Genomic DNA, 27,917 nt, shown 5'->3' on the forward strand with positions numbered 1-27,917 from the left:
AAATAATCAAAAGAGGAATTAAGCCTGTAATTTATCACGTTTATTTTTCTAATCACAATATTAAAATTGTCCAACAGCATTAACAAATCAGATATTCAGAGATTGTCAAAAATTTGTTTTAAAATGTGTATGCCCGGAGAATCAGCTCTAGCTGATCTTTCTGAGACGATGTCTAAATGGCCACTGCAGTAAATATATCTTAAGTTCAATTCAAAGCCTATCGGAATAAAAATACCTCAAGAGATTTAAAAAATCTACTGAAAAACTCTGGACGTTCGTAAGTGGTAACAAACCAATGTCTTGAATCTCACTTCTAAGGTTTCTAACCACAAAACCAGGGGATTTAAAAAAATAAAATAAAATAAAAAATAGAAACCAGTGTATGAAATTACACGGTGCAAAGACTGTAAATATGAGGATATGTGACATACGAGTAGGAGTAAGACAGAATGTAAGAACAGAAATGTGATGAAGTGTAGGAGACAAGACAGATGCTGACGAATGTGGTGTTTGTGTACTAGTATCTCTGATGGTGTTGAGGGTGGAAGCTCCACCCTGCTCAGAGCAGACCAATGTGTCTCAGAGCAGATCAGCGGGTCAGTTTTACTGTGCTGCCACCTCATATATCTGTGCCGCCCCCAGGGGGCGCGACATGATGCCACCAGGCAACTAGCTCGCTCAGAGTGCCAGTCAGAGGTGTCCAGGTGTGCACTTTCAGGCTAATTCCTCCATTCAGTGCAGTACGGCTTTAGGAGTTAACCCTGATCCCTGAGATGAAGGGCAAGCCAGTGAAGACCTTCTTCTTGTACTCAATGTAGTCCTCTCCAAAGAAATGGATGAGTGAGAGCTCCTCTTCCTCAATACGCTCTCGAAAGAAGCGCCAGCTGGCAACCGAATATCCCAGTAGACATATTGGGTTGCACAGCACTATCTGGAGGAAAGGATAAGCAAAAAAAAAATAGGTTTAAAACAAAACATTTAAGACAAAACATATCTTTTAGACTAACTACACTGCCAGTCAAAAGTTTGGAATAATTATGATTTTTGTGTCTTATGCTCACCAAGCCTGTATTTATTTGATTAAAAAAAAAAGAAAACCAGTAATGTTGAAAAATTTCTATTTGAATTTTCAGCAGCCATTACTCAAGTCATTGGTGTCACTTTTTGGAAACTGTGATACACTACATTCAAAATTACTTCAATGATTTAAAGGGGACCTATTATGCAAAAATCACTTTTATAAGGTGTTTGAACAGTTTGCAGTGTGTGAAAACAACCAGCCTATGTTAAAAATCCACCAACTAATTTTTTTATAAAACCAATAAATCATGAAGCGTCTCTCCAAACGAGCTGTTTCAGATTCTCCCTCTGTTCACGTCACTGAGGGGAAAAAGTCCTGCCCATTTGTGACGCTCTCTGCCCTATTAGCATAAACACAGCCCTGAGTGAGAAGCTGCAGTCCACCATTACTGGAGATATATACAGTGTCAGCGCCAAAGAGGCATTACAAGCATTGTGTTCTGGGATGCACTAATGAACATAGGAGTCGCCATAATCTCCCCCCATCTGAGCCGAGGACACTGTGGTTAAATTTCCTGGAAAAAAATCGGTGAAGTCCCCTAAATGTTTAGGAATCAGCTCCAGACAAAGTAAGTATCACACGTTTGTTTTCCAAATTGCCTTTCTGAAAGAGCTTCTTGGCACTCTGTAAGGCTAATGGCTAAAGCTATCATTGTCTCTGCGTGTTTTCATTGATGCTGCCTTCAAGTGCTTCCAGAATTATCTTAAATAGGAATGTTTTAGTTAAAAGTTGCATATGAAAGCAATGTGAGTCGATCGCTTTCATATGCAACTTGTCGAGCTCATAATCAGAAGTGGGACTTATAAAGTTTGTGATAGCATGAGACCAGCTAATGTTGTTATTTTTATCCCGCCGTGCTCCCCGTCTGTGTTATTCATAAATGCGAATTTATTATGCACAATATAATCAGATGACTGACTTTGAAACAGAGTATGTTTTCTGTAAAGATAACAGGCTTGTATTAATAGTGGAATGTTTATTTGCATAGGCTAGCACTGCTAATGCTGGACTGGAACTTGTTTGAGCTCTTGAAGCTCCGCCTTCTCCGGGAGCAACAGCTCATTTGCATTTAAAGCAACATACTCAAAATCAGCGCATTTTGGCTCATACCCTAAAAGTGGCAATTTTAAAAAGCTATAAAATTTATCTGTGGGGTCTATTGAGCTAAAACTTCACATACGCTCTGGGGACATCAGAGACCTTTTTTCCATCTTGTAAAAAGGGGCATAATAGGTCCCCTTTTAAAAAAAAATTCAGGAGGAATTAAAAAAAATGTATCAAACGTAACAGTAAAGAAATGCAGTTCTTTTGAACTTCATGGAATACTGAAAGAAATGTATCAAGGTTTCCACAGAAACATTTTTCAACATTGATAATAACATATAGATACAACATTGAGATGGAATAAATTACCTTTTCAAATGTATTTATTTAAGAAACAGGTTTTCTTTTTTCTTTTTTTTTTTAAATCAAATTAATACAGCCTAGGTGAACACAAGAGACTTCTTTTAAAAAAATCTTTTGGTAATGTGAATTTTAGGGACACAAAAAATAATAAAACAAAACGTAAATAATATATTTAAAAGTAAAAGATAATAACAATTATTATTTGTATTACTATTATACTTATAAGTATTAAAAAAAATTATTAGTGAAGTTGCTTTAGAAAAATATGTACTGTGAAATACTATAAATATAAATTCCATTTAAAGGTGGCATAGAATGCACTGATACAATATTTTAAATTGTTCTCCGATATCTACATAGAAGGTATGTGGCTTAGGTAAGGGCAAAAAATCTCCAGAAACTGTTTTACATGTCCATTTACAACCCTAGGATTTCTTCATAGAATGAAATGGTCTGTTATTGGCTTATTTGGAATACTTTCTCGCACAGTTCATTGGGTAATTATACTGTAAATAAAATGCGGGCATCAGGGAGCCGCTATTAATATGCGGATCATTGAAACTGCTTTCGAATGCACGATTGCTTTTTAGTTTCACTTTCACTTTAGAGATTCGTGATCGCACGTACTCTGTTTATACTATGGAGCGGCAGTACTTACCACACATTTTACAAGATCAGATGCTTGTCAGTGGTGCTCAGGATCTGTAAATCATTCACCATCATCCTCAGTCATCTCTCCTTACTCTGTTTTCACGAGTTCATACTTGCATATAATTAGTCGGAGTTTAGTAATGCATATTTGGCGAGTATGGTAATGGGTAGTTGGCGTGCTGTCCTGGGGAAGGGCTCCGAGCTCGGGAATGGCCGAACCCAGAGTACCTAAATCTACCGAACCCAAGTGGTAGAACTCAAGTATGGAGAAGGGGCGATGAAGGGATGCTGATTAACCGTCAAATGGATAGAGGTATGTCAGCTGTATTTATACCCGTGCGTTGATTAACTTGAGTGCGTTCATCTTGTGTTAATTAGGCTAAGTATCTCACGTGCTCCTCCCGAACTTTGTTAATAAAACATCATTATGTGGTAAGTGAAATCTTATGTTCAGTAATGTAACAGGCTACTGCTAGCAAGGAGCTAACCATGTCCCTTTAGTGGCTCGCGTTATTTTATTAGAATGCGTTATTTGCTTTCCGTGCCTTTCTGAATACAGACCCATCCCTGCACTTCACATCCCCTGCACAGCCTGGAACATAACATTTATTTCCATGATCTGCCATTTTCGCTGTTGTCCTCGCTTGTTTCTTCACAATACCTGCAGAACTTCTGATGGTTCGGCTGGCATAGAACATGGGTGCACATATTAGTGATCCTGACTGTAACGTCACAGTTGGTGTTATGTTCTGATTCGCCTATTTTTCAGTGGTCTTTTGCATTCACGAGATTTACATAAGGAGGAAACAATGGTGTTTGAGGCTCACGGCATGTCATTTCCATGTACAGAACTGTTATTATTCAACTATACCAAGGTAAATACAGTTTTCCATTCTATGGCACCTTTAAACAATGGTTAAAGTACCTGAGTGCCAATGCTCCAGTAAAACCAGCCCACATAGGAAGGATGTCTGAAGAGAGCGTAAACTCCAGTGGTGACCAGCACGTGGCTCTGGGCCTTCTCATTCTGTACTATGTGGTTGAAGTTGGATCCTGCTGTCAACATGGCAGCTTTGCGCAAACTCTCCCCACAGAGAACCATCAACAGACCCACCAGACAGAGCCAGTTCATCTGCTTCAAATCTGTGAGGAAAAACAGTGAAATTCAATTAATTCTGGAAACTTAATTTCAATAATAAGAAAAAAAGAGTTCATAAATAATAATAATAATTCTGGAAACTTTAGAATAATTTCACTTCAATCACTCTTAAAAAAAACAAAAAAAGCAAACAAAAAAAACCTTTGGCAGTATGTTATATTATTTTATTTTATGTTATATTATTTTATATTACATTACTATGTATCAGTTTTTATTTTAACTGAATGAGCAAAGCTCTATAGGTTTAACAAAGCAAAATCAAACTCCGGCTGCGAATCGCTGGCCTAGATTGCATCAAACCTGGAATAAGAAGCTTTTCCACAGTGAACTCTATCCAGGAGGAAACAGCTGCTACTGTGTACTCAACACTATGGTTGAGCAGGAACGAGTCTAGAGACAGACTGCGTGGGTTGATGACGGCAGTAACCAGGTACTCAGAGTAGTGAAAAAATGACAGCGAACACATATACCTAGTGAAACAAAATAAAAGTCAATACAGAGTGACATTATTATTCCATAATTCATAAAAATGCATTCACTTCTAAGACCATTCAGAATTATTTTTAGTCCTTATGTATGTTAAATGAGTAAATGAACCTCAAATAGACATAACCCATTTCACAAAAGTTGAATTACCAGCCAAAGTGTGTCCATGTTGTATCTGCAAAACTTAAAGTGAGACCACATCCAAAGGTAAAGCCAAGAAAGCAGGCTCGAACAGCCACCTGATTAAGCAAAGAGGAAGGAAATTGTGAGCCAGTTCCTCATTCTGCAAACTCGCATACAGTAAGCTGTCGTCTTGGAGAGCTTATTTATATTGACAGAGAAACCTATACGAAATCCCATTAGAGAGCTAATGTAATAGGATTATACCTTCACACAGGACATAGTCCTGTAGCCTTTTCAACTACACATCTAGGTATCTTTATATCTTAATTCATTTAAAACGTGTATATAGCACCAGACAGTGGTTCAGTTACACAGTAATTACACATGTGCTCTATCTGTACAACACACATCCGATTCACACTGTCTCTCTGAGTCTTACCTTATATAAAGGTCCCTTGTATATGATTAGCAGGAAGCCATTGATAACTGTAATATACGCCGCAATGGCTATTTTCCCGTTCACATCCGTGAGGTAATCGAATATCCAGTCAATGTGAGCGCCGAATTTTACAAGTAAAGGTATTATGATGACGCCCAGTCCTGAGATAAAGCTAATAATACTTATCCTCCCTTCTAGCACCAACTTGCTGCCTGCCATGTTGAAAACAGCAAGCTCTCGCGGAGAAATCTCGCGTGACTTCAGAGCTCACGCTGACTTGCTGACTAATTGGTTTGACAGCTTTTTCACGCTCATTGAACTGTAGTTAAAAATTAATTTATCCTGATGTACGGATTTAATTTTAAACAATTAAATTATCCAGTTATTATTATTATTATTAGTAGTAGTATTCTGAAAACTCAAGGAATAATTTCATGCTTTCTAAAAAACGAAATAATAAATACATAATGATTATAACAATAATTTTGTGGCTCATTATAATAGATAATACATATTACAATAATATTAATATGTAATATATTTCTGTAAAACCATACAAATTGCCAAAACGTACACACATTATTGACAACATATTGGCACTATGGGTTTCTTGGTAAGGAAATAATAAATTAAGAAACCGGTTGTGCCAAGATGTTAATGTTACATAAAAAATATTACAAAATATTATTATAATTACACAATCCATTTTAATGAAAGTATTTTTATCATGTACATTGTACAGTTTACTAATAAAGCAATAATACCAAAATGATGATTCACTCAAGATGTGGAAAAGGGTCCTGTTTTTAATCAGCAACCCATGTGCACTTGATAAAATAAAGAATGATGCATTAATCTACAGCTGTAATATGTGGAATTTAGATGGTGATGAATACTACAAAACATACTGCCAGTGTCAAATCAGCAAAGCACAATATTTCTCCTATAATAACAATTGCATGGCTCTCAATGAGCATGATGAAAAGCATTATTGTAGCGTAGTACAAGCAGTTGTAGAGTAATTCAGATTTGAGCTGAAAGGAAGATTTAATGGTTTAATAATGTGAGATGGAGATCTCCCTTGTGTCCTTCTCATTCCAAAGCTGCTTGTCCAATTGGAAGCTGGGGACCTGGCAGACGTTGTAGTTGCAACATTAAATAGACTGGCTTTGCATGCTCAAGTCAAGTTGATCTATAACTCAACACTCAACCACACATGAACACAAAATACTAATTACTTATGTCTACATGCAATAACTTTCAATGAATACAATATTTTTGTTGTTGTTGTTTCACAATGACATGTCTCTCAATCTTAATATTACATATATATATACACACAGTAGCTAAATTTTCATTCATTTGAATCAAGTGGCCTTGCAGGTATACATATGTTCTCCTGCAAATATCATAATCAGTCTTATGCATTCCCAAAATATTGCTGTTTTACAAATTTCGGAAACAATTAAGAAAGCAATCATAGGATATACATGAACATGGACAAGGAAAATATAATCACATGCATTTGGAAAGGAAAATATGACAAGTTCTTTTGCCTCGTTTAAACCATAATGAACATGCCACGGTTTAAGCTTATACCCTCAGGATCAACACATTGTCCCTTTCTGCGTGTGATGCGGTAATGCCTGTGTAATTTAGCATAGCACCGAAGCCCTGTAAAAACAGGGAAGGAACATTTTAAATATGGTTTCTGTTTTGTCAGCATGAGTAACAATCAGTCCAAAAACACTTGCTCACCTTCCTCACACATGCAGCTATCATAGCACTTGTTGTTGAAGCCGCGGTTGTGAAGCTCACATACATGTGTTCTGAGGTTGCAGCAAGACCCTGAGAAAGTTCATGAAAAAGGGGTAAAAATGGTGTCATCATTTATTTGACTTAAAGGGTTACTCCACCCCAAAATGAAAATTTTGTCACTAATCACTTACCCCAATGTCGTTCCAAACCTGTAAAAGCTTAGTTCGTCTTAGTTCGGAAAACAAATTAAGCTATTTTTGATGCATGTGACGCAAACCGCGTATGCTGTTCTGTGTCAGCTGCGCCACGCGGATACATTGTTTTCGTTCAAATCAAAGCGTAAATGACGAAATCCGCATGGCACAGCTAACACAGAACAGCATACACTGTTTGCGTTCAGTGGATACTCTCCACTGAATAATGAATACAGTTGAATAAAGTCGTTATTTTTGTTTTCTTTGTGTACAAAAAGTATTCTCGTAGCTTCGTAAAATCTCCTTGATACGTTTCTGGACATTGATCATGTTAATTACATTGCTGTCGATGGGAGGGTCAGAGAGCTGTCAGAATGCATCAAAAATATCTTAATCTGTGTACCGAAGACGAACAAAGCTTTTACGGGTTTGGAACGACATGGGGGTCTCTTACGCTCACCAAGGCTGAATTTATTTGATCAAAAATGATTTGATTTTCTATTTGAATATATTTGAAAGGGTAATATATTCCTGTGGACAAGGCTGAATTTTCAGCATCATTACTCCAGTCTTCAGTGCCACATGTCCTTCGGAAATCAATCTAATGTGATGAACTGATGATCAAGAAGCATTATTTGATTAATATGAAGTTAAAGGGAACAGCATTTATTTGAAATAGAAATCTTTTGTATCATTATAAATGTCTTTACTGTCACTTTTGATCAGTTTAATACGTTCTTGCTGAATAAAAGTATTATTAAAAATATTCTGAGTGGTAATATATATAACATTATAATTACTCAAATTACAAAGATAACAGATACAATATAGTATAAGGGACTCATTGTATTAATGCATGGGGGAAAAGTCACCTGGCAGACAATCTAGGTGATGTTTGCAGCTCTTATCTGATGCAAGTGTCACAAGTTGAGTGCTGGGGCTTTTTGTGGCCAGTTTGTCAGAACCTGGATAGAAATAGAGCAATTGTGTTATGAGTATAGTAATTCACCAACACCTCACAACAGACACCAGAAGTTAAAACATCTTAATAACAATTACTCCATTTCATTTTTGTATATTAGGGCATTTGACACTTGGCGTATTTCACGCAGGGGCTAATGAGGTATGTGGAAAAATTTGCCTAATAGTCCTAAATGGTTCATTCCTGTGGTGCCACATGTAAAGCAATACACATTATTCTGATAAACAATGTAGCATACATTGCAAAACATGCAAAAATTATCTCAAGTCACCACCACACTTAAAAACTGAAACTCCCATCATTAAAAGCAGAAACAATATGTCTGAAATATTGATCTACCTCGCTTCTTAGAAAATTGCTTTTTGTGTGGAGGCCTCATATCTTCATAATCAGTCCAGTCAAAGAATGCCATGTCGAAAGTGGGCGTCACATCTCCACCTGAATAACTTCTGACCTGAGGTACAAAACAACATATTCAAGTATTCATGTCACTATATGAAGTGTTGAAATTACACTTTTTCATGTGACCATAAATCAATTAAACAAATTATGGTGGTATGTGTTATACCTTTTAAGCCAATAAACAAGAAATTGTTTCATGTGTGGATTTAATTGATGGCATGAACCTATTATCCCTCATAATGTAGGTCACAAGGATTCAATTTTATTACGCCTGTTTCTAGACACTGATAGATGAGATGCTGAGATATTTTTTTAATCAGTGTGATTGAAAAGACTGAACAGCTAGATGATGGTTACCTGTGGTTTTCTGGAGGGGGTTGGCTTTGTGGCGGGCTCCCCACTGACTGCTGCAGTTACAGGCAATATGAAGGAGCCAACGGTGGCTGCAGGGAACACTGGCTCTGTGGGACTCCCAAAGGAGTTTTTATTGAGCCTTTGATCAAAAGAAACCCTCCGTTTCTTCCCTAATGTCAAAGACTCTATGCAAAGAAAATGCCAAGTAGATAATTAAGAAATGGCAGGACAGTTATAAAGGAGTTTTACTTTGGAAAGTTTGAGGATTTCTTTTTACCTTCATCATGAGTCCTAACGATGTGCCCTCCAAACATATTGCGACCAGTGGGACGTCTTATTGCCTTCTCTGGAGTCTCAGCACCAGGAGAAATATTCATTTGCTCTGGAATGAAAGAATCAAACCCCATGGAGGTTCTCTTTTTCGGAGTGATTATCCGTCTTTTATCTGGCTCCATCTCTAAGCGGACGGGACTGAGGCCCTCCAGGTCTGGCCCTTCATTTTGGGTGTGGAACACAGTAATGTGTGGCCTCTCTCTGAGCTGACCTGCTGTCATCCTCTCCTTGTGACCTCTGTGCTTCCTGTGATGACTGTGTTGATGTATGGATGCTTCTGACCTGGGCGGGATAATGACATTGCCTCTGAAAACTTCCATGGCTGAATTGTGGCCCGTTTCGGTGCTCAGTGTCATGGTCACCAAGTCAAGGAGGAGAAACGAGCCGAAATACCAACATAAAGCCACCATTCTAGGAGTAGAAAAGATTAAATAAATAATACAGCATTAAACAATAGTGAATCACTAGATACTACCATTCAAAACTTTTGGGTGAGTAAGATTTTTATTTATTTAAAAAAAAAATAATTATTTCTTTTATTTAACAAGGATGCATTATTAGACCGATCAAAAGTGACAGTAAAGACATTTATAATGTTATTTATTTCTTTATGTTCTCTTGAACTTTCTATTCATCAAAAAAAAAAAAATAAGAAGCACAAGAGTCAAAACTGATAATAAGACGACATGTTTTTGGAGCGCCAAATCAGCATTTTAAAATGATTTCTGAATGATCATGTAACACTGAAGCCTGGAGTAATGGCTGCTGAGAATTCAGCTTTTGCCATCACAGGAATAAATTATTTTCTATAATATATTTTATATATTTATGTAAAATGTATTAATATAAAGATTTATATGATGATGGCCTGATAAAATGCAGTGAACAAGGAGACTGTAATATAATGCCAGTCTCCAAAAATCTGTTCTTATTTTAAGCAATGTGTCACAGTACAAAAAAGAAATTCATTTAGATTGAGTTACTGGCTTTGAGACAACTAAATGCAGACGGGCAGAAAATTCCCTCTATTCACACATCAGATCTTCAAAAAACCACCTGGTCTCACCACAAGCTTGTAGGACTCAACGCACACCGAAAAGGAATAATAATGTCTTGAAATAAACCAAAGCAAAGCAGCTTGACAGACCATTTGATGTTATGTTGCTCTTCTTTTTGTGAACATTTGCAGTGCTTTGGGAGTCGCGTCTTTGATCTTGACACCACTGGACAGCACTGAATATATGTTGTGCAAAGATTCTTCATAAGCAGTGGTGTCTGGGGGAGTTTAGAAGTGTTATATTCCCTATCTGACTTATTACAATATAATATTCAAACAGACATGTAAGCGCATTCGCTCTAACTGTAATTTTTCTAAGCATCTTAGAGATGAGGACGAAGAGAACTGATCCAAGCCAAGGGATTTTTATCCTCAGAAAATGGATTATACACACTGAGCAGATGAGTGTGACTAATTAAACAAGCGAATTAAGCTTTCAAGCACTGACAGACTAGAGTTGTGACAAATCCAACATTTCCCAATTGCTGCTGCATTTACATATATGGCAAAACTAACCAAGAGCTTATGATTTGGATGCTGTAGATAAAGCTTGAGGAAGTTGAAAGATTTACAGTTAAATGATTCAGTTTAGTAGAACTTTTTCAGATGTTGGTGTAAAATCATATCATATATGGCAGCACAGTTTTATGAGAACATTACAAATTGCAACTTCAGGAAAGTATCTTTTAAACATTTGTTCACATGGGCTAACCCATATACCACAAAAAGAAAATACAATCATTTGAAATTTGTTGCATTAACGCATTTCTCTTTGAAGCACAGCATAATTTCCCAGAAAATGAAACACATAATAAGTGTCTATGCATTTAATTATTCAAATTCTGCATATGCAGCTGATCATGTGTTCATATTATCGTTATTCATTTCAGGATCCCATGCTGTGCACGCCAATGCTGCTCAGGAGCCTAAAAATATCAAAGCTTCACCCCTTTCTCTCATTAGTCTGTGTAAACAGTGACATGATTAATTCATTGGGGAATCTAGGCTTGTTCTTCCTTTATACAGAGACTCCACTTTTCCTACTTACGAGTATCGCAAAACTATTCACTTTAGAAGCAAATGTAATATGCATATCATATAGGCTAATACTTTGGCAGTAAATACATTTCAACAATTTCTGAGGTAATTCCGTTAACATAATGCATAGTCTACTTAATGCATCTATACTATCCTGAATTAACATCTACTGATAGCTAATAGTTTTACTATGTACAGCTGCATTGTTTACCTATGTCTCGTAAAACAGCTCAGTAATGACTAAAGAACAATAACAAACATTCAAGAGAAAAGACTAAGGAAAGTGTTCACCTGTTCTCCGGTGTGTGATCCGTTCTCTCTGTTTGCAGTCAGTCCACAACGAGCGCGCGCGCGTGTGAGAGTTGTGGAGGACAGTCTCGAGCTCTCACTGAAGACTGCGAGTCGCGGGCGTCGCCTAACCTAAATACCTGAACAAAAGAAGCGCTCTCATCTCATCACACTGACTCAACCAATGGTCTAGGTGTGACAGTTTTTAACGGTTTAGGTTTTAGGAAATGTGTTGGCGAATGTTTAATACTGTACCCAGTGAAATGTGTTATATGTGGCTATACATTAAGGCTATATTAAACATATTATAGCCTATTAAACGTGGCTATATATTAAGGAACTAATTGTGTGATTTTATAAAATAGGCCTATGTGTGTTTGTAATGTTCAGTTATCAATATCCTTTATCAGTTACCATTCAAAATTTAGTAACATAGTTTCGTAGCCTATGCATATAGTCTTCAATTAGGCTATAGGCTATAGCTACAAACATTTTTTTTTTTTTAGTTAAATTAATATTTTATATCATATCGTTAATATTTTACTTGTAGATTAATATAAAACTTCTGCTAAGAGACAATCAACAATAGCAAAAGCGAACATAATAAAATTAATTTTTATAGCCTATTATTATTAATCCGTGATTCAGTCCTATATTAACCCTATTTGTCCTTTCTCTTCCAGCCCCATGTATCGCATTTACTGGTTAATTCTTTTCGTTGTTGATCTCGTTCTATGTTTACAATCCATGTATTAAAATGAACAGCCTACTGTGCATCTTCAGGGCCATTTATATCAATTAATTTAAGTCGCTAGATGGCGCTATTTTACGTTTCGTTACTGATATGACAAGAGCGAGACCGCGGAGTAATACAAATGACATTAAAGTAGCGCAGGTGTGTGGAAATATTTCATTTAGCTGCTGCCATAAGACAAAATTTTAAAACGTTCAGTACCGCAACAGACTAATTACAATCAGGCATTACAGAAAGCAGTGTATGCCTAATAATTAATTGTAATTAGCAGGACCTATATAGCTAGCCATTAATTATAGTAACGCGGAAAGTGTGTAATATGGACAGTGAAATTTAAAAATGCATTGTCTTGGCCACGAAAATGTTTTTATTTTCTGTGCAGGTTAATTATGTGACTCCGTACGACTCTGACTAATAATGTCTCTGTGCAGTCATGCACTGAAAGATATTTCTGAACTACATTACTGCTGTTCTGTTCTCACCCGCTGCATTCTTGTAAGTGTGATTAAACTGGGAGGGGTTCATTCCCAGTACATCTCCCAGGGGTTTGATCATATAAAGAAACCAGGCCAGAAGCCCAGAGAGTGATTGGTGGATGACAGTAGTAATGTGGAGGTGGAGGTTTTTGGGGTCCAGTGGAACAGCAGTTGAATTAGTTGCTCACATCTCCAGGGGAACGCACGTGCGCTGCCCCTCAGCAGGAGGCAATAAATCAACCGCCCCCCTCCTGCTCCTGTTTTTTAATGTAAGTGCATCACACACCGCTGAGATGTACCAATTTAGGCTCGACACACTCTGGAACACAGTGATCTTCGTGTAAATCGCAATGAAACAACAAACTGAGAGGATTTAGGTTAGAATGACATTTATTTCAAGGCAACTAAAACACTGTCATATATGTGTGAAGTTTCCTTAAATATATTAAATGTCCTTGCTGTCTATAACAATGACGTCTTTTGTTAAGTAACATTTAACTAATATAACACACAGACCCCCAAATGAATGTCATTGTAGTAACTCTTGGGGGCCGCAAGGTGGCAGTACAGAACAGCTTGCGCACTACTATTTTGGGTTTCTGCAGATTTAATAAAGGTAAATTTAAGACTTAAAAAAAAGAGCAGTTTTAAGGAATAAATTTAAAGGAACACAATACGCCAGTATAACAACGCATTTATCTTCTCTAAATGTAAATGTCTATGGAGCATACAATGTGTATTAGCAACATATCCAAGTTTGAAAATAGCCTACGACTTCCAGTGGATCTATATATTTTTTTATTCATTTTACACACACAAAAATGTTTAAGACTTAAACATCTCAGCTCCCAACCACTAGAACATGGATTCGTCTTGTTTTCTAGTGCAGATGTCTAAAGATTCTTAAATCAAGACACTTTTACTTGAGAAGCTAAATGACATGAGATAAGAAGTGAAATTTTCTGTGAAATTAATTTAAAAGAGAGAGATTAAACCAAGAACAAATATCTGCCAATGGGTTTAGAAAAATCTTAATTAAAATGTAAGATTTAATTCAAAGGGGGAAAACCCATTGACAGATATTTGTTCTTGTTTTAAGCATAAACTCATTTAATTTTGTTTTTCACTTTGCATCTCAAGTAAATGTATCTTGATTTAAAAAATTGATTTAGTTATTTGTATAGGAAAACACAAAAATGCTAAAAAGATATGAATTTTTAGCAATCCCTGCCACATTTAATGCAATGATTTTATGAAGTCAATACCTTCATATGGCGTTAATTAATTTGTACCTAGTTTTGCCACTGTTACTGAATTCACACAGCATGACTTGACAACAACTAAACCTGAATAATATACTATTTAGTAAAGCTGAAACGGATGCAAATAATACACATGAAATGGATTTTTATATAAAAAATGATTTTTATTTTCATCAAACATGAAATTTGAATATTCTGAAGTAATCAAGACTAACATAATCTTTTGTATAAACAGCATTCAAGACATTCCTTTTTATTAAGGAATAAGTTTATAATTCAACATATGTTGAATTCTGAATACGTTTTTTCTTTGTATATTGCATCACAGCAATTACCTACAATTGTTGATATTACAACAAATCCCAACATAAGATCCATTTCTGGACCAATAAAAAAATCCCCTCAGGGCAGCATTCATTTCCTTTCATTTTTCCACTTAGTCTTTACAAAAGACTTTTCTTCATTAATATGCTTCTGGAAAAAAGATAGGAGAATAACGTCCTCCATTTCAAGTACACAGGGTGAGTTCAGTTCATCACTTCATTCAGAAAACCAAGATTTGGCAAATGCATTTCTTTCTCTTCCAAGGCACTGCCTCTTGTCACTGAAAACACAGAGGAGCCACATCTTCTGCTGAGTCTGGGAATAAGCGAAGTGTCTCCCTCGAATACTTGGAGTATCCATTGTGGAAGAGCAAGGTCTTCTTTGGGGTGAAGAAAGAGACCGTTTTCCCCCAAAGGTCAGTGGGAGAGACACCATTGTGCAGCCGCTGCTCCAGAACACCCATGATCTGCTCCACACCATCTGAGCATTTCCTCTCCAGACTTATAATTTTACACCTAAGAGACAAGAAAACATTTACATGAGTTACATTCAGTTCAGAAGCTTTAAGATAACTGTCACAACAACTTTATGTCATGACTATTTGTTAACTTACGTTTTCTGCAGTTCTCTCATGGTGAAGGACTGGGTCGTTCCTCAGTGTGCCGTGTCGAGAAGTGATATGCATTGACTTTTCTCTTCCCCTTGGGTTGAATTTATATGTAGCCTGGCAGAATTTAATGAGATGTATGTTCTCACACTTTTTAACCAATCAGGAAACTGCAGAATGACAATAGTGCAAGAGAGGATTGTTTAAATAATTAATGCCAAGGCCCTAAAAACCAAATGAGCAGGTGGGTTTTATTTTGTCTGTCAGTCAAGGACTGAGACATTGCTAAAAGAGCAACAGTGAGCATGTGAATTAGCATTGACCTCATTCATGCTGTCAGCCAATAATATGTGTGGGAATGTGCACCTAAACATCTGTCCAGAAATACTACAAGAAAGCAAAACACAGTTGACAGCAAAGATATTAAATGTTTAGACTGTTAAATATTTAATTCATTAATTGATTTAGTTAGTTATATTCATTTGTTCATTCATATACAATGATGGTTTATTTTGTTCATAGCTCTAAAACAAGTGAAACTCAACATAAAAGTTGATAGCAATATTTTTTTATTATTTATTTTTATTTATTCCTATTTTATTATTATATACAGTGGACAGCATTTGAAGTGGATCAAAAAAGTTAATCAAAGTTGTCCTAAGACAAGAACGCATTTTGGTTTTAGGTTTTGATGAAAGGTTTTGAACCACTTCAAATGTTGTCTACTGTACATACTTATATTACTATTTATTAAATATACAGTGGTGGATTATTATGCTCGTAGCTCTAAAACAAGCATAGCTCTAAAACAAATTTTAATAAATGCGTGAAACCATGATAAAATTGTATCATTTGAATATAGATTAATTGCTGCATTATGACACAATTCTGTGAACAACAACAACAACAACAACAACAAAAAACTGCTAGAATGAGCAGATGATGTTATCTGATATAGCCTATATTGTACACTCTAGGACTGGGACGCTGTTGTTTAAGGGTGGTAATTGAATGATGCCTCCAGATGGCGAGCCTGGCTGCATGGGAGGTGCTGTGAGAACAGTGAGTGCTGGGAAGTGGGAGGCAGGGCCACTCTGACATTGTGTAATGGGCCACGCTTCTTTTATCAGTGGGATCAGTGTCAGTGAATAAGTGTGGGAAGCCGTGCTGCACAAGCGCTCCCAGGTTCTCACTGAGTGGAGCGTGTGACCGAGAGTCGTCAGCAGACAGCAGGCCAGACAGCTGGAAGTGTCTTAAGTATGTGTGGGGAGAGTGTGCCAAGACAGAAGTGTGCTGCCCAGACCTCATAAAGCTGAGAGGAAAAGAGCCTGTACACACTTCAGACATTGTACTTTAGTTTGCCATGGCATAAGCTTGAAAAACCCAAAAAGAAAAATAAATTAAAAAATGAAAATAAATAAATAATATATTTGTTATATTCATTGTTATATTTATTTGTCGCTTTTATGTGGAACATGTCATAATTATTCCTAGAATGATAACTAAATAAATAAACAAAAATATGTATGTATGTGGCACAATTTTTTTCCTTTGAATAATTTGCAAAACATACTGTAGATACCTTGAGGCTCATGTCTAATTCTCAAGAGACAACGGGACAATTTTGTGCCTTGTGTGAAGAACACAATAAACTGTGCTTTAAAGACTGAAGCGACTTGCAGTCACTTGGATCACTTTACGAGGTCACAAATTTCCCACATTCAAAGGCCACTAGCTGAATCAGTCTTCATCCCTCTTAAACGCCCCTCCACCTGCTCCCCAGAGATGTGCTCATTGTGTCGGAGCAATAAGGGCTTCAGCAGCCATGTGGCGGCCCAAACACTCCCATTGGCTGCAGACTGTGAGAACCTCCAGCAAACTCCAGACTCACACATTCATATGGAGATTTGGGAGTATAAATAGAGGGAGAGGAGAGAGAGTTGAGCAGAGCACAGATCACATCTGATCCTAACGGAGAACTGAACACAAGCCACACAGCCATGGCACCTACAATCACAGGATCAATCTTCAGCAGAGAACAACTTCCACTTACAAACAAGGTAAATATTCAACATTTCATATCTTGCTCCACAGAATCATATATTCTTCTGAGATATAAAAGGCATAAATGATGGATGAGTGTTTCTAAATGCATGTCCTAATGTTTCCTCAGCTGAGAAAGCCAATAGTGGAGAAGATCCGCAGAGAACGAATCAACAGCAGCATCGAGAAGCTCAAGTCTCTTCTGGGTCAAGAGTTCCTAAAGCAACAGCCCGACTCCAGACAGGAGAAAGCTGATATCCTGGAGATGACGCTGGATTTCTTGAGACGCCAGCAGAGCTCCCAGAATCCCTCGGCCTGCAGCTCTACTGCAGCTCGTGACGGACGCTCCAGATGTGTGCAGGAGGCCGTCAACTTCCTGTCTCAGTGTCCGGTGCAGACAGAGTCCCACAGAAGACTGCTGAAGCACTTCCTGCACACGCAGCCTGACACAGAGAACAACACACGAGTGCCGCCGCAGATCGGTTCACCGGCCGCACAGAGCAGCAGCAAAGAGCAAACTCTGTCGCTCTGGAGACCCTGGTAGAGCCACCGGCACCCGTATGATTTATCAGACAGAATTCATAATGCCAGTCTGAGATTGGCATGGACTGAAATTCTAACGTAGGAATTGATTTCCGCCTCTGCTGCTTATGCAGGACCTTTAATCTGCTTTCAGAGAAAGTTTGTGTTTCATTGAAACTGTATGACCAGTGATATTTGATCAGAATATACAGAATCATTTGCTGTGTAAAATGATTACTACCTTCGTGAAAATTAAGATTTAAACAAACGTTAAAGACTTATTCAGACTGTCTTTTTGAGCGTTTGAGCTCTTGTAGCTCTTTCACCCATACTGGGTTTATTCTTTCACTGCTTTCATTTACTGAAAGCTTTTGATTTATATTTCTGTTGTTTGAAATACATCTTATTCTTCTCTTATTGTATAAGAAATATTTCTTCATTTGAAGGATATTTGATTGTGTGTTGAAAGCACAAATGATTGTTTTTAATGTTTGCATGTGTTTACATGAATGAGATGTTTCCACTGTAAAGGGCAGTTGTTTATCGTCACTGTTAGGGATTTCAATTTTAGTCTTTGTATTCAAAGTCAAGTTTTTACCTTCTTTGAAGGTGTCTTGCATTGCACATTGCACTGGCTTAATACTTTTAAATGTCTGTGACATTGTTAATTTCTTCCCAGTTCAAGAGAACTACAGATATAATAACATGAGTTCTTCATGATTGTGAAAATATGTTTTGACATATTGTTACTAATGTTACTGCTTTGTTACTTTAAGACACTTGAATGTCCTTCAAAGTCAAGGCAAATGTTTATTGTCAAATTTGCTCACATGAAGAGCAGCAATCATATTGCTTATGACAAATAAATTGTACAATCAAAGGTTTTGTTTGGTGTTATGTTTCATATATTCTTCATATTTTTTAAGAGTCTCATCAAAAACTCTAACCTTCTAGGTCTAACCGCTGAACCTGACTTGATATAAGTTTCTAGCTCTCAGAAAATGTGCGTATTTACAGTAATTACTTGTGAAATAAATTCCTGCATATTTTTTCCATGCAGGTGCAACTCATATAGTTCTCACAGTGAATGAATATTCATGTTAAAATACAGAGACCGCAAAATATAGAACATAGTCTGTGTTACACAAAACTTTGTTTTTGTGTAATTAATAACCTAAAACCCATTACATATCAACCTCCACTGATAAGGAGACAATAGAGGACTGTCTCTGTTTGAAGCCTGACTGATGGGGTAAAGCTGTACTGAGACTCCATTCCCTGGAGTTTTCCCACACTCTGTCCATTCAGAGAACTCAACAATAGTGTGTTTCATTAAGAACAATTCAGCACATGGCCATAAGAACTTCAACAGAGACCCATGGGACAGATTCTACTGAATCATTAGCATTCATCTTAATTACTGAAATACATATTTAGAGTATTTGGAGATTACTCTTTTAAAGTTTAAGTCATTGTTATACACATAAAACATAGAGACAGATTGAGCTAGATAATGTTTTATCTGAGTCTGAAACTTCTATTTTAAATTATGGTTAAATTTTAGAGTCATGACTAACAAGAAATACTTTGTAATTCCTACTGTTTGCCTCATAGGTGTATAACTTAATGTTTACACTACCATTCAATAGTTTGCGGTCTGTTTTATGTTTACCAAAGCTGCTATCATTTGATCAAAAATACAGTAAAAGCAATAATATTGTGAAATATTATTAAAAAAAATTATATTTCAATATATTTTAAAATATATTCCTTTAATGAAAAAGCTGAATTTTCAGTTTAAAAAATAAATAAATAAATAAATAAATAACAAAACATGTATTAGCCTATTATTATCAATGACTAAAACAGTTTTGCTGATTAATATATTTGTAGAAATGTCATACTTTTTTTTCAGGATTTTTTTGATAAATAGAATGATTAAAAGAATCTAATTTATTTTTAAAAAGAAATATTTTGTAACATTATAAATGTCTTTACTCTAACTTTTGACCAATTTAATGCATGTTTGCTAAATAAGAGTATTATTATTATTATTATTATTAAAAAAAAAATTAATAAAATATTACTGTCCACAAGCATTTGATTGGTAGCGTATACCTGTGTCTTGCAACCTTTTTTTGTCTTATGTATCCCCAAAGTCCCATCAGATCAGAATTTAATTCATAATAGTTGATTTTTTTTTTTTTTTAGCATTATCATTATTATTAGAGTCGCCAGTATTATTTAAGTAAAAAATACACTGTAAAAAGTGATAAGTTGACTTAACTTAAAAAAATTGAGGAAACCCGTTGCCTTAAAATTTTTAAGTAAATGATAAGCTTATTGAACTGTCAAGTTCACTTAACTTTTAAAAAAAAATTATTATGTACTTAATAATTTTAAGGCAACGGGTTTCCTCAATTTTTTTTAAGTTGAGTCAACTTATCACTTTTTACAGTGTAATTGCTATGATTTTTATACTTGCAAGAAACTGAAAAAGAATTAAATTAATTACAATGAATACGTTTTTTTTTTACCAAAAGTACCCCCAATACCCCAAGTACCCCCAGGAACCTGCCTAAATACCCCCAGGGGTCCACACACGCCTGCTTTATAGGAATCACTAATTTATTTTGAAAAGGGACATCTGAATTACACTGAAAAGATACTCAACAGAACAGTTATTATTAAACTACTTGCACATCCACCAGAAATGAAACCTTATGATGAATCAATTGATTCCACTCCTGTTGAATAAATATTGAAATATGTTGCGTTGTGTTTTGGCGATGGGAATGTTCCACTATTAATGGCACGTGCTTTGTCAATAAATGACCCCAGTGTCACACAACAAATAAAGCTTTAAACGAAGGGTCTCCTCTTTCTCACACACTCTCCATCCTTAACACCCATCCCTCCACCTGCTCCCCAGAGACGTGCTCATTGTTTCCTGAGCAGTAAGCATGTCATTTAGCATGTGGCAGCCCTCTGTTCCTTGTGTCATTAGTCCTCTCCCATTGGCTGCAGACTGTGAGAACCTCCAGCAAACTCCAGACTCACACATTCATATGGAGATTTGGGAGTATAAATAGAGGGAGAGGAGAGAGAGTTGAGCAGAGCACAGATCACATCTGATCCTAACGGAGAACTGAACACAAGCCACACAGCCATGGCACCTACAATCACAGGATCAATCTTCAGCAGAGAACAACTTCCACTCACAAACAAGGTAAATATTCAACATTTCATATCTTGCTCCACAGAATCATATATTCTTCTGAGATATAAAAGGCATAAATGATGGATGAGTGTTTCTAAATGCATGTCCTAATGTTTCCTCAGCTGAGAAAGCCAATAGTGGAGAAGATCCGCAGAGAACGAATCAACAGCAGCATCGAGAAGCTCAAGTCTCTTCTGGGTCAAGAGTTCCTAAAGCAACAGCCCGACTCCAGACAGGAGAAAGCTGATATCCTGGAGATGACGCTGGATTTCTTGAGACGCCAGCAGAGCTCCCAGAATCCCTCGGCCTGCAGCTCTACTGCAGCTCGTGACGGACGCTCCAGATGTGTGCAGGAGGCCGTCAACTTCCTGTCTCAGTGTCCGGTGCAGACGGAGTCCCACAGAAGACTTCTGAAGCACTTCCTGCACACGCAGCCTGACACAGAGAACAACACACGAGTGCCGCCGCAGATCGGTTCACCAGCCGCACAGAGCAGCAGCAAAGAGCAAACTCTGTCGCTCTGGAGACCCTGGTAGAGCCACCGGCACCCGTATGATTTATCAGACAGAATTCATAATGCCAGTCTGAGATTGGCATGGACTGAAATTCTAACGTAGGAATTGATTTCCGCCTCTGCTGCTTATGCAGGACCTTTAATCTGCTTTCAGAGAAAGTTTGTGTTTCATTGAAACTGTATGACCAGTGATATTTGATCAGAATGTACAGAATCATTTGCTGTGTAAAATGATTACTACCTTCGTGAAAATTAAGATTTAAACAAACGTTAAAGACTTATTCAGACTGTCTTTTTGAGCGTTTGAGCTCTTGTAGCTCTTTCACCCATACTGGGTTTATTCTTTCACTGCTTTCATTTACTGAAAGCTTTTGATTTATATTTCTGTTGTTTGAAATACATCTTATTCTTCTCTTATTGTATAAGAAATATTTCTTCATTTGAAGGATATTTTATTGTGTGTTGAAAGCACAAATTACTGTTTTTAATGTTTGCATGTGTTTACATGAATGAGACCTTTCCCCTGTAAAGGGCAGTTGTGTATTGTCACTGTTAGTGATTTAAATTTGATCTTTTATAGGCAAAATTAAGTTTTTTACCTTCTGTGAAGGTGTCTGTGAATACTTCATATTGAAGTAGAGAATAAAAATAAATTTGAATATATTTCCTGCCTATAATTCCTTGTGCATGAGTTTAACACATCACAGCATATCTGCACACTTTAAAAGTTATTCAAATCTATTATTCAAATCTACTATTTAGTTTAAACTTAATGGTGTGGTTCAAGATGCACATGAACTTAAAAAAATATGCCTATAGATCAGGGGTGGTGAACGTCGGGCCTGGAGAGCCACAGCCCTACAGAGTTTTGCTTCAACCCTAATCAAACACACCTGATCAAGCTAATCAAGGTCTGAAGAGTTACTAGAAAGCTACAGGCAGGTGAGTTTTAATTAAGATTGGAGCTGAACTCTGCAGGGCTGCGGCTCTCCAGGACCGGAGCTCACCACTCCCGTTATAGATGATGCATTTATCAATTCAGATTTATAAGCAAAATTAAAGTGTCTCTAATCAGGTCTAGTTTGCAATTTATTCATGCCATATTTGACAACTGACCTTTTAGCACATTAACTGCACTAATTCAATGAAAAATAATGCATTTTCATCACATTGAGCACTCAACATCCAGTATAGCTCATACCTGAATTTCACCAAGCAGAGACAAAACATAATTAGTAAGCGAATGTGTGGTTTATTAGTCGATAAATAAAGATATATATGTGTAGAGGAGATCATTTCTTGAGACAACAGCAGCAGAATCCCTCATTCCATTATCACAGCAAATATGGTTCCTTCAGATGTAAACAAGAGACAGTCAACAAGACTACGGGGCAAACCATACTATCATAATCAAACTTATTATAAGCATTCTCAGAAAAAAAAGAGTCACTGATGTGTTACCCTTACAAAGGCTACATCTTTGTAGCTTATTTGCTCATAAAGGGTGCATATTAGTAAATGCACATAGTACCTAAAGTGTACATATTATTACCTAAATGGTAGCGCCTCACTGACAGCTTTCGTACCCTTTGAGTGTAGCTGTGATTTCATTTGACTTGACAGATGAAGAACTGACTGAAAATATTCAGGTTATATTTTACGTTTAAATGTAGTCACAAAGGACCATGATGTGCAGATTGACTAAACTGCAATTAAAACATCTTTATAGTGTGCAAAAGTGCTGTGATTTATTTTGATTGATGAAGAAATCGTACAGATTATATTCTTAAAATTTATTTTCATGTTGCACTTCAATATAAAGTCATACAAATGCAGAACACACCTTCAAAGAAGGTAAGAATTTGACTTTGAATACAAAGAATAAAATTGAAATCACTAAACAGTGACAATAAACAACTGCCCTTTACAGGGGAAACGTCTCATTCACGTAAACACATGCAAACATTAAAAACAATCATTTGTGCTTTCAACACACAATCAAATCTTTTCTTCAAATGAAAAAATATTTCTCATATAATAAGAGAAGCATTAGGTCTGTTTCAAACAACAGAAATATAACAAAGAGCTTTCAGTAAATGAAAGCAGTGAAAGAATAAACCCAGTATGGGTGAAAGAGCTACAAGAGCTCAAACGCTCAAAAAGACAGTCTGAATAAGTCTTTAACGTTTGTTTAAATCTTAATTTTCACGAAGGTAGTAATCATTTATACAGCAAATGATTCTGTACATTCTGATCAAATATCACTGGTCATACAGTTTCAATGAAACACAAACTTTCTCTGAAAGCAGATTAAAGGTCCTGCATAAGCAGCAGAGGCGGAAATCAATTCCTACGTTAGAATTTCAGTCCATGCCAATCTCAGACTGGCATTATGAATTCTGTCTGATAAATCATACGGGTGCCGGTGGCTCTACCAGGGTCTCCAGAGCGACAGAGTTTGCTCTTTGCTGCTGCTCTGTGCGGCTGGTGAACTGATCTGCGGCGGCACTCGTGTGTTGTTCTCTGTGTCAGGCTGCGTGTGCAGGAAGTGCTTCAGCAGTCTTCCGTGGGACTCTGTCTGCACCGGACACTGAGACAGGAAGTTGACGGCCTCCTGCACACATCTGGAGCGTCCGTCACGAGCTGCAGTAGAGCTGCAGGCCGAGGGATTCTGGGAGCTCTGCTGGCGTCTCAAGAAATCCAGCGTCATCTCCAGGATATCAGCTTTCTCCTGTCTGGAGTCGGGCTGTTGCTTTAGGAACTCTTGACCCAGAAGAGACTTGAGCTTCTCGATGCTGCTGTTGATTCGTTCTCTGCGGATCTTCTCCACTATTGGCTTTCTCAGCTGAGGAAACATTAGGACATGCATTTAGAAACACTCATCCATCATTTATGCCATTTATATCTCAGAAGAATATATGATTCTGTGGAGCAAGATATGAAATGTTGAATATTTACCTTGTTTGTGAGTGGAAGCTGTTCTCTGCTGAAGATTGATCCTGTGATTGTAGGTGCCATGGCTGTGTGGCTTGTGTTCAGTTCTCCGTTAGGATCAGATGTGATCTGTGCTCTGCTCAACTCTCTCTCCTCTCCCTCTATTTATACTCCCAAATCTCCATATGAATGTGTGAGTCTGGAGTTTGCTGGAGGTTCTCACAGTCTGCAGCCAATGGGAGCGTTCGAAAGTCTCAAAGGAGCAGAGGGCTGCCACATGCTCAGTGAGGCATTTATTGCACGGGAAACAATGAGCTTGCCTCTGACAGGCAGGTGGAGGGGGATGTATTACAGGGAGGAAGTTTGTGAGAAAGTGGAAACCCCTTTTGAAGTCACATCTGATGTTGAGAAAGCAGTAAAAGAGTATGCGCCATTTTTATTAACTGTATGTCTGAGACCACTAGTGAAAATGCAGATAATATTCAAATTATTTGCAGATTATATTAAAATCATTTAAAAAACAGATTAAATCTGTTGTTTAATTGATCAATGCCATCAGGCAATTTGCATATTTGATAAGTGACCTATTAGTACTGTAGAATCAAAAGTTTTTTGTAAATGAATTGTAATTTTTAATGGTTAATTAATTTTTGTAAAAAAAAAAAAAAAGTTTCATTTTCAAGTTTAAGTGGAAAATATCCAGTCATGTTTCAGAAGACATAATTCTCTTATAATGCCTAATGAATCAATTCAGCCTGTTGCAAAAAGCATAACGCTTTTCTGAATAGCTCCTGGTTTAATCAACAGTATTGACATTTCCTAACATGACAGTTAATTGGCCTTTAATTAAAAGATTTGCTTAAGATTTTCTGGGAAGAAAAAAAAAACAGGACAGGACAGCAATTCGATAGTACGGTGCCACAGGTTTACTCTTTCAGCTGCAGTTCAGATGTCCTCTCAGAATGAAGTCTTGGAAGTGATGTAGCTCAGGACTGGGACTGCACTTTCCACAGCTTTCCCACAGTCTGTCCATTCATCAGAGATGAATAGAAGTGTGCCTTGCTGCAGGCAATTAGGCAAGTCGTCAAGGGACTCTATAGAACCCTCACAGGGGTGTTTATGACACTGTCCCTAATTGAGATGGGCATTTGTTTGCTTGTTTGGACTCATAGATTCATACTTAGAAATGAGAATTCAATAAATAGATTCATTCAATAAAATGGTGTGAAACTATAATTTTCCAAATATTTCTGCTATAGTGTAATCATTTTGTTGATGATTAGTAGTTGATTATTTATTGGCAGAAAAATGAATTTGAAACCACCTGTTTATTGTCCTTATGATTGTATTTGACTTTTTAAAATCACTATTAATAATGATATTTAATAATTCTAGAAATGATTCTAGAAATAAGGGAGAAATGGAAGAAATTTTGAACCATTATTTTCGTTGTAGGTCTTATAAACAGCACGTGCTTTTGTGAGCAGTTAATCCTAATGGTGGGCAACAAGGCTGCACTTTCTCACACACTCTCCCACCCTCCACCTGCTCCCCAGAGATGTGCTCATTGTGTGGCAGCAATAAGGGCTTCAGCAGCCATGTGGCGGCCCAAACACTCCCATTGGCTGCAGACTGTGAGAACCTCCAGCAAACTCCAGACTCACACATTCATATGGAGATTTGGGAGTATAAATAGAGGGAGAGGAGAGAGAGTTGAGCAGAGCACAGATCACATCTGATCCTAACGGAGAACTGAACACAAGCCACACAGCCATGGCACCTACAATCACAGGATCAATCTTCAGCAGAGAACAACTTCCACTCACAAACAAGGTAAATATTCAACATCTCATATCTCACTCCACAGAATCATATATTCTTCTGAGATATAAAAATGTGGATGAGTGTTTCTAAATGCATGTCCTAATGTTTCCTCAGCTGAGAAAGCCAGCAGTGGAGAAGATCCGCAGAGAACGAATCAACAGCAGCATCGAGAAGCTCAAGTCTCTTCTGGGTCAAGAGTTCCTAAAGCAACAGCCCGACTCCAGACAGGAGAAAGCTGATATCCTGGAGATGACGCTGGATTTCTTGAGACGCCAGCAGAGCTCCCAGAATCCCTCGGCCTGCAGCTCTACTGCAGCTCGTGACGGACGCTCCAGATGTGTGCAGGAGGCCGTCAACTTCCTGTCTCAGTGTCCGGTGCAGACGGAGTCCCACAGAAGACTTCTGAAGCACTTCCTGCACACGCAGCCTGACACAGAGAACAACACACGAGTGCCGCCTCAGATCAGTTCACCAGCCGCACAGAGCAGCAGCAAAGAGGAAAATCCAGCCTCTGCTGGCCTCTGGAGACCCTGGTAGAAGCCGTTCTATTTGAATGTGAACTACCACGATTAACTCTGTTATTAGAGAACATGTTATTTCAGATCTACCTCTTTCATGAGAGAACAATTGCCCTGTATTCCTATATTTGGATCTCACTGTATTTTTGCCATTGGCAAATTATGCTTCAAGCTAATTGAATCTGCTATGTTAGCAATTATATATCTCATACCGAGATGCAATATTGATATTCTATGAACATGTTCTATGTTTCTGAATAGATCCAATGGATCTTATGATTCTTATTAACCTCTTGTTCTTTTTTGAATATTTTATTGTTGGTGTTGTAGATTTTATATAATCAACTATATGGCCAACAAATTCTTTTATAAAGATTATTTAGGTAACTGCGTTTTAAATAAGTGAAAGATGTGACAAACAATCAAGCACAGTGGTAGAAAAACAATGTTAAGCACTAAATGAAGATGCTGGATATCATCTGCAAATGTTTCATAAAAGTAATAAATGTCTATTTTACATCAAATTTTCTTTGGCAATGTGCTCATTCATTCACCTTCCTACCTTCATATTCACACATTCCACTAAATTTTTAATTGCATCAGTTAGTTTGAGTTACATATTTGATAAATATGTAATTACAAACAAGCTCTTATGTGCTTTGTTATCCACTCAATCAATAATTATCTAAATTACCAAGACAGTAAAGGTGAAGGAATAAATAAAGGGAAAGACAAAGTGTGTGTGTGTGTGTGTGTGTGTGTGTGTTTTTTTTTTAGGATGAAGTCAAGCAGTGTCCAAAGAGATGAGTTTTCAGCTGTCGCTTGAAAATTGTCAGGGATTCAGCATTCCGGATAGGGGTGGGAAGATCATTCCACCAGCCAGGAACAGTGAACAAGAATATTCTGGAAAGTGATTTTGAGCCTCTGCGATGGTACCACGAGGCGTCGCTCACTTGTAGATCTCAGACTTCTGGAGGGGATGTAGATGTGTAATAGTGAGTGGAAGTAGGCGGGTGCTGTTGTTCTATATGCAAGCATCAATGTCTTGAACTTGATGTGAGCCACAACCGGTAGCCAGTGCAAGGAGATAAAGAGAGGTGTGACATGGGCTCTTTTGGGCTCGTTGAAGACCAGTCGTGCCACTATTAGATACTGGGTCTTAGCAAA

The 27,917-nt window shown here is 37.3% G+C and overlaps 4 protein-coding genes and 2 pseudogenes across 4 annotated transcripts; 3 read left to right on the forward strand and 3 right to left on the reverse strand.

Moving 5' to 3' along the window:
* Nucleotides 1-18: 18 nt before the first annotated feature.
* Nucleotides 19-5,707, reverse strand: icmt (isoprenylcysteine carboxyl methyltransferase). The gene is made up of 5 exons (XM_058763306.1): nucleotides 5,347-5,707; nucleotides 4,935-5,023; nucleotides 4,599-4,768; nucleotides 4,065-4,282; nucleotides 19-931 (listed from the first exon to the last, which is right to left on the reverse strand). The coding sequence occupies exons 1-5, from the start codon at nucleotides 5,563-5,565 to the stop codon at nucleotides 749-751; spliced, it is 879 nt and encodes a 292-aa protein (XP_058619289.1). The 5' UTR covers nucleotides 5,566-5,707; the 3' UTR covers nucleotides 19-748.
* Nucleotides 5,708-6,886: 1,179 nt separating this feature from the next.
* draxinb (dorsal inhibitory axon guidance protein b) lies at nucleotides 6,887-11,866 on the reverse strand. Its single transcript, XM_058763305.1, has 7 exons — nucleotides 11,756-11,866; nucleotides 9,314-9,780; nucleotides 9,040-9,221; nucleotides 8,620-8,734; nucleotides 8,171-8,263; nucleotides 7,105-7,194; nucleotides 6,887-7,020 (listed from the first exon to the last, which is right to left on the reverse strand). The coding sequence occupies exons 2-7, from the start codon at nucleotides 9,777-9,779 to the stop codon at nucleotides 6,908-6,910; spliced, it is 1,059 nt and encodes a 352-aa protein (XP_058619288.1). The 5' UTR covers nucleotide 9,780; nucleotides 11,756-11,866; the 3' UTR covers nucleotides 6,887-6,907.
* Nucleotides 11,867-16,554: 4,688 nt separating this feature from the next.
* LOC131532280 (transcription factor HES-5-like) lies at nucleotides 16,555-18,493 on the forward strand (annotated as a pseudogene).
* A 2,278-nt stretch (nucleotides 18,494-20,771) lies between these two features.
* Nucleotides 20,772-22,078, forward strand: LOC131532402 (transcription factor HES-5-like). Its single transcript, XM_058764020.1, has 2 exons — nucleotides 20,772-20,969; nucleotides 21,083-22,078. The coding sequence occupies exons 1-2, from the start codon at nucleotides 20,910-20,912 to the stop codon at nucleotides 21,494-21,496; spliced, it is 474 nt and encodes a 157-aa protein (XP_058620003.1). The 5' UTR covers nucleotides 20,772-20,909; the 3' UTR covers nucleotides 21,497-22,078.
* A 1,234-nt stretch (nucleotides 22,079-23,312) lies between these two features.
* LOC131532395 (transcription factor HES-5-like) lies at nucleotides 23,313-24,687 on the reverse strand (annotated as a pseudogene).
* A 1,355-nt stretch (nucleotides 24,688-26,042) lies between these two features.
* Nucleotides 26,043-27,182, forward strand: LOC131532405 (transcription factor HES-5-like). Its single transcript, XM_058764021.1, has 2 exons — nucleotides 26,043-26,241; nucleotides 26,347-27,182. The coding sequence occupies exons 1-2, from the start codon at nucleotides 26,182-26,184 to the stop codon at nucleotides 26,767-26,769; spliced, it is 483 nt and encodes a 160-aa protein (XP_058620004.1). The 5' UTR covers nucleotides 26,043-26,181; the 3' UTR covers nucleotides 26,770-27,182.
* Nucleotides 27,183-27,917: the final 735 nt, after the last annotated feature.

This window comes from Onychostoma macrolepis, chromosome 23, assembly GCF_012432095.1.
Source record: "Onychostoma macrolepis isolate SWU-2019 chromosome 23, ASM1243209v1, whole genome shotgun sequence".
In the NCBI taxonomy this organism is placed as follows: Eukaryota; Metazoa; Chordata; class Actinopteri; order Cypriniformes; family Cyprinidae; genus Onychostoma; species Onychostoma macrolepis.

What these genes read in the sequence shown, in the direction of transcription:
- icmt (XM_058763306.1), bottom strand. Translation starts at nt 5,565, where the DNA reads ATGGCAGGCAGCAAGTTGGTGCTAGAAGGGAGGATAAGTATTATTAGC. An exon ending in GGAAAAGCTTCTTATTCCAG is followed by an intron (nt 4,283 to 4,598) that starts GTTTGATGCAAT and finishes TTTTCCTCACAG; the next exon opens with ATTTGAAGCAGATGAACTGG. An exon ending in ACTGGAGCATTGGCACTCAG is followed by an intron (nt 932 to 4,064) that starts GTACTTTAACCA and finishes CCTTTCCTCCAG; the next exon opens with ATAGTGCTGTGCAACCCAAT.
- draxinb (XM_058763305.1), bottom strand. Translation starts at nt 9,779, where the DNA reads ATGGTGGCTTTATGTTGGTATTTCGGCTCGTTTCTCCTCCTTGACTTG. An exon ending in GCAATTTTCTAAGAAGCGAG is followed by an intron (nt 8,264 to 8,619) that starts GTAGATCAATAT and finishes ATTTCTATCCAG; the next exon opens with GTTCTGACAAACTGGCCACA. An exon ending in TAGCTGCATGTGTGAGGAAG is followed by an intron (nt 7,021 to 7,104) that starts GTGAGCAAGTGT and finishes CTGTTTTTACAG; the next exon opens with GGCTTCGGTGCTATGCTAAA.
- LOC131532402 (XM_058764020.1), top strand. Translation starts at nt 20,910, where the DNA reads ATGGCACCTACAATCACAGGATCAATCTTCAGCAGAGAACAACTTCCA. An exon ending in AACTTCCACTCACAAACAAG is followed by an intron (nt 20,970 to 21,082) that starts GTAAATATTCAA and finishes ATGTTTCCTCAG; the next exon opens with CTGAGAAAGCCAATAGTGGA.
- LOC131532405 (XM_058764021.1), top strand. Translation starts at nt 26,182, where the DNA reads ATGGCACCTACAATCACAGGATCAATCTTCAGCAGAGAACAACTTCCA. An exon ending in AACTTCCACTCACAAACAAG is followed by an intron (nt 26,242 to 26,346) that starts GTAAATATTCAA and finishes ATGTTTCCTCAG; the next exon opens with CTGAGAAAGCCAGCAGTGGA.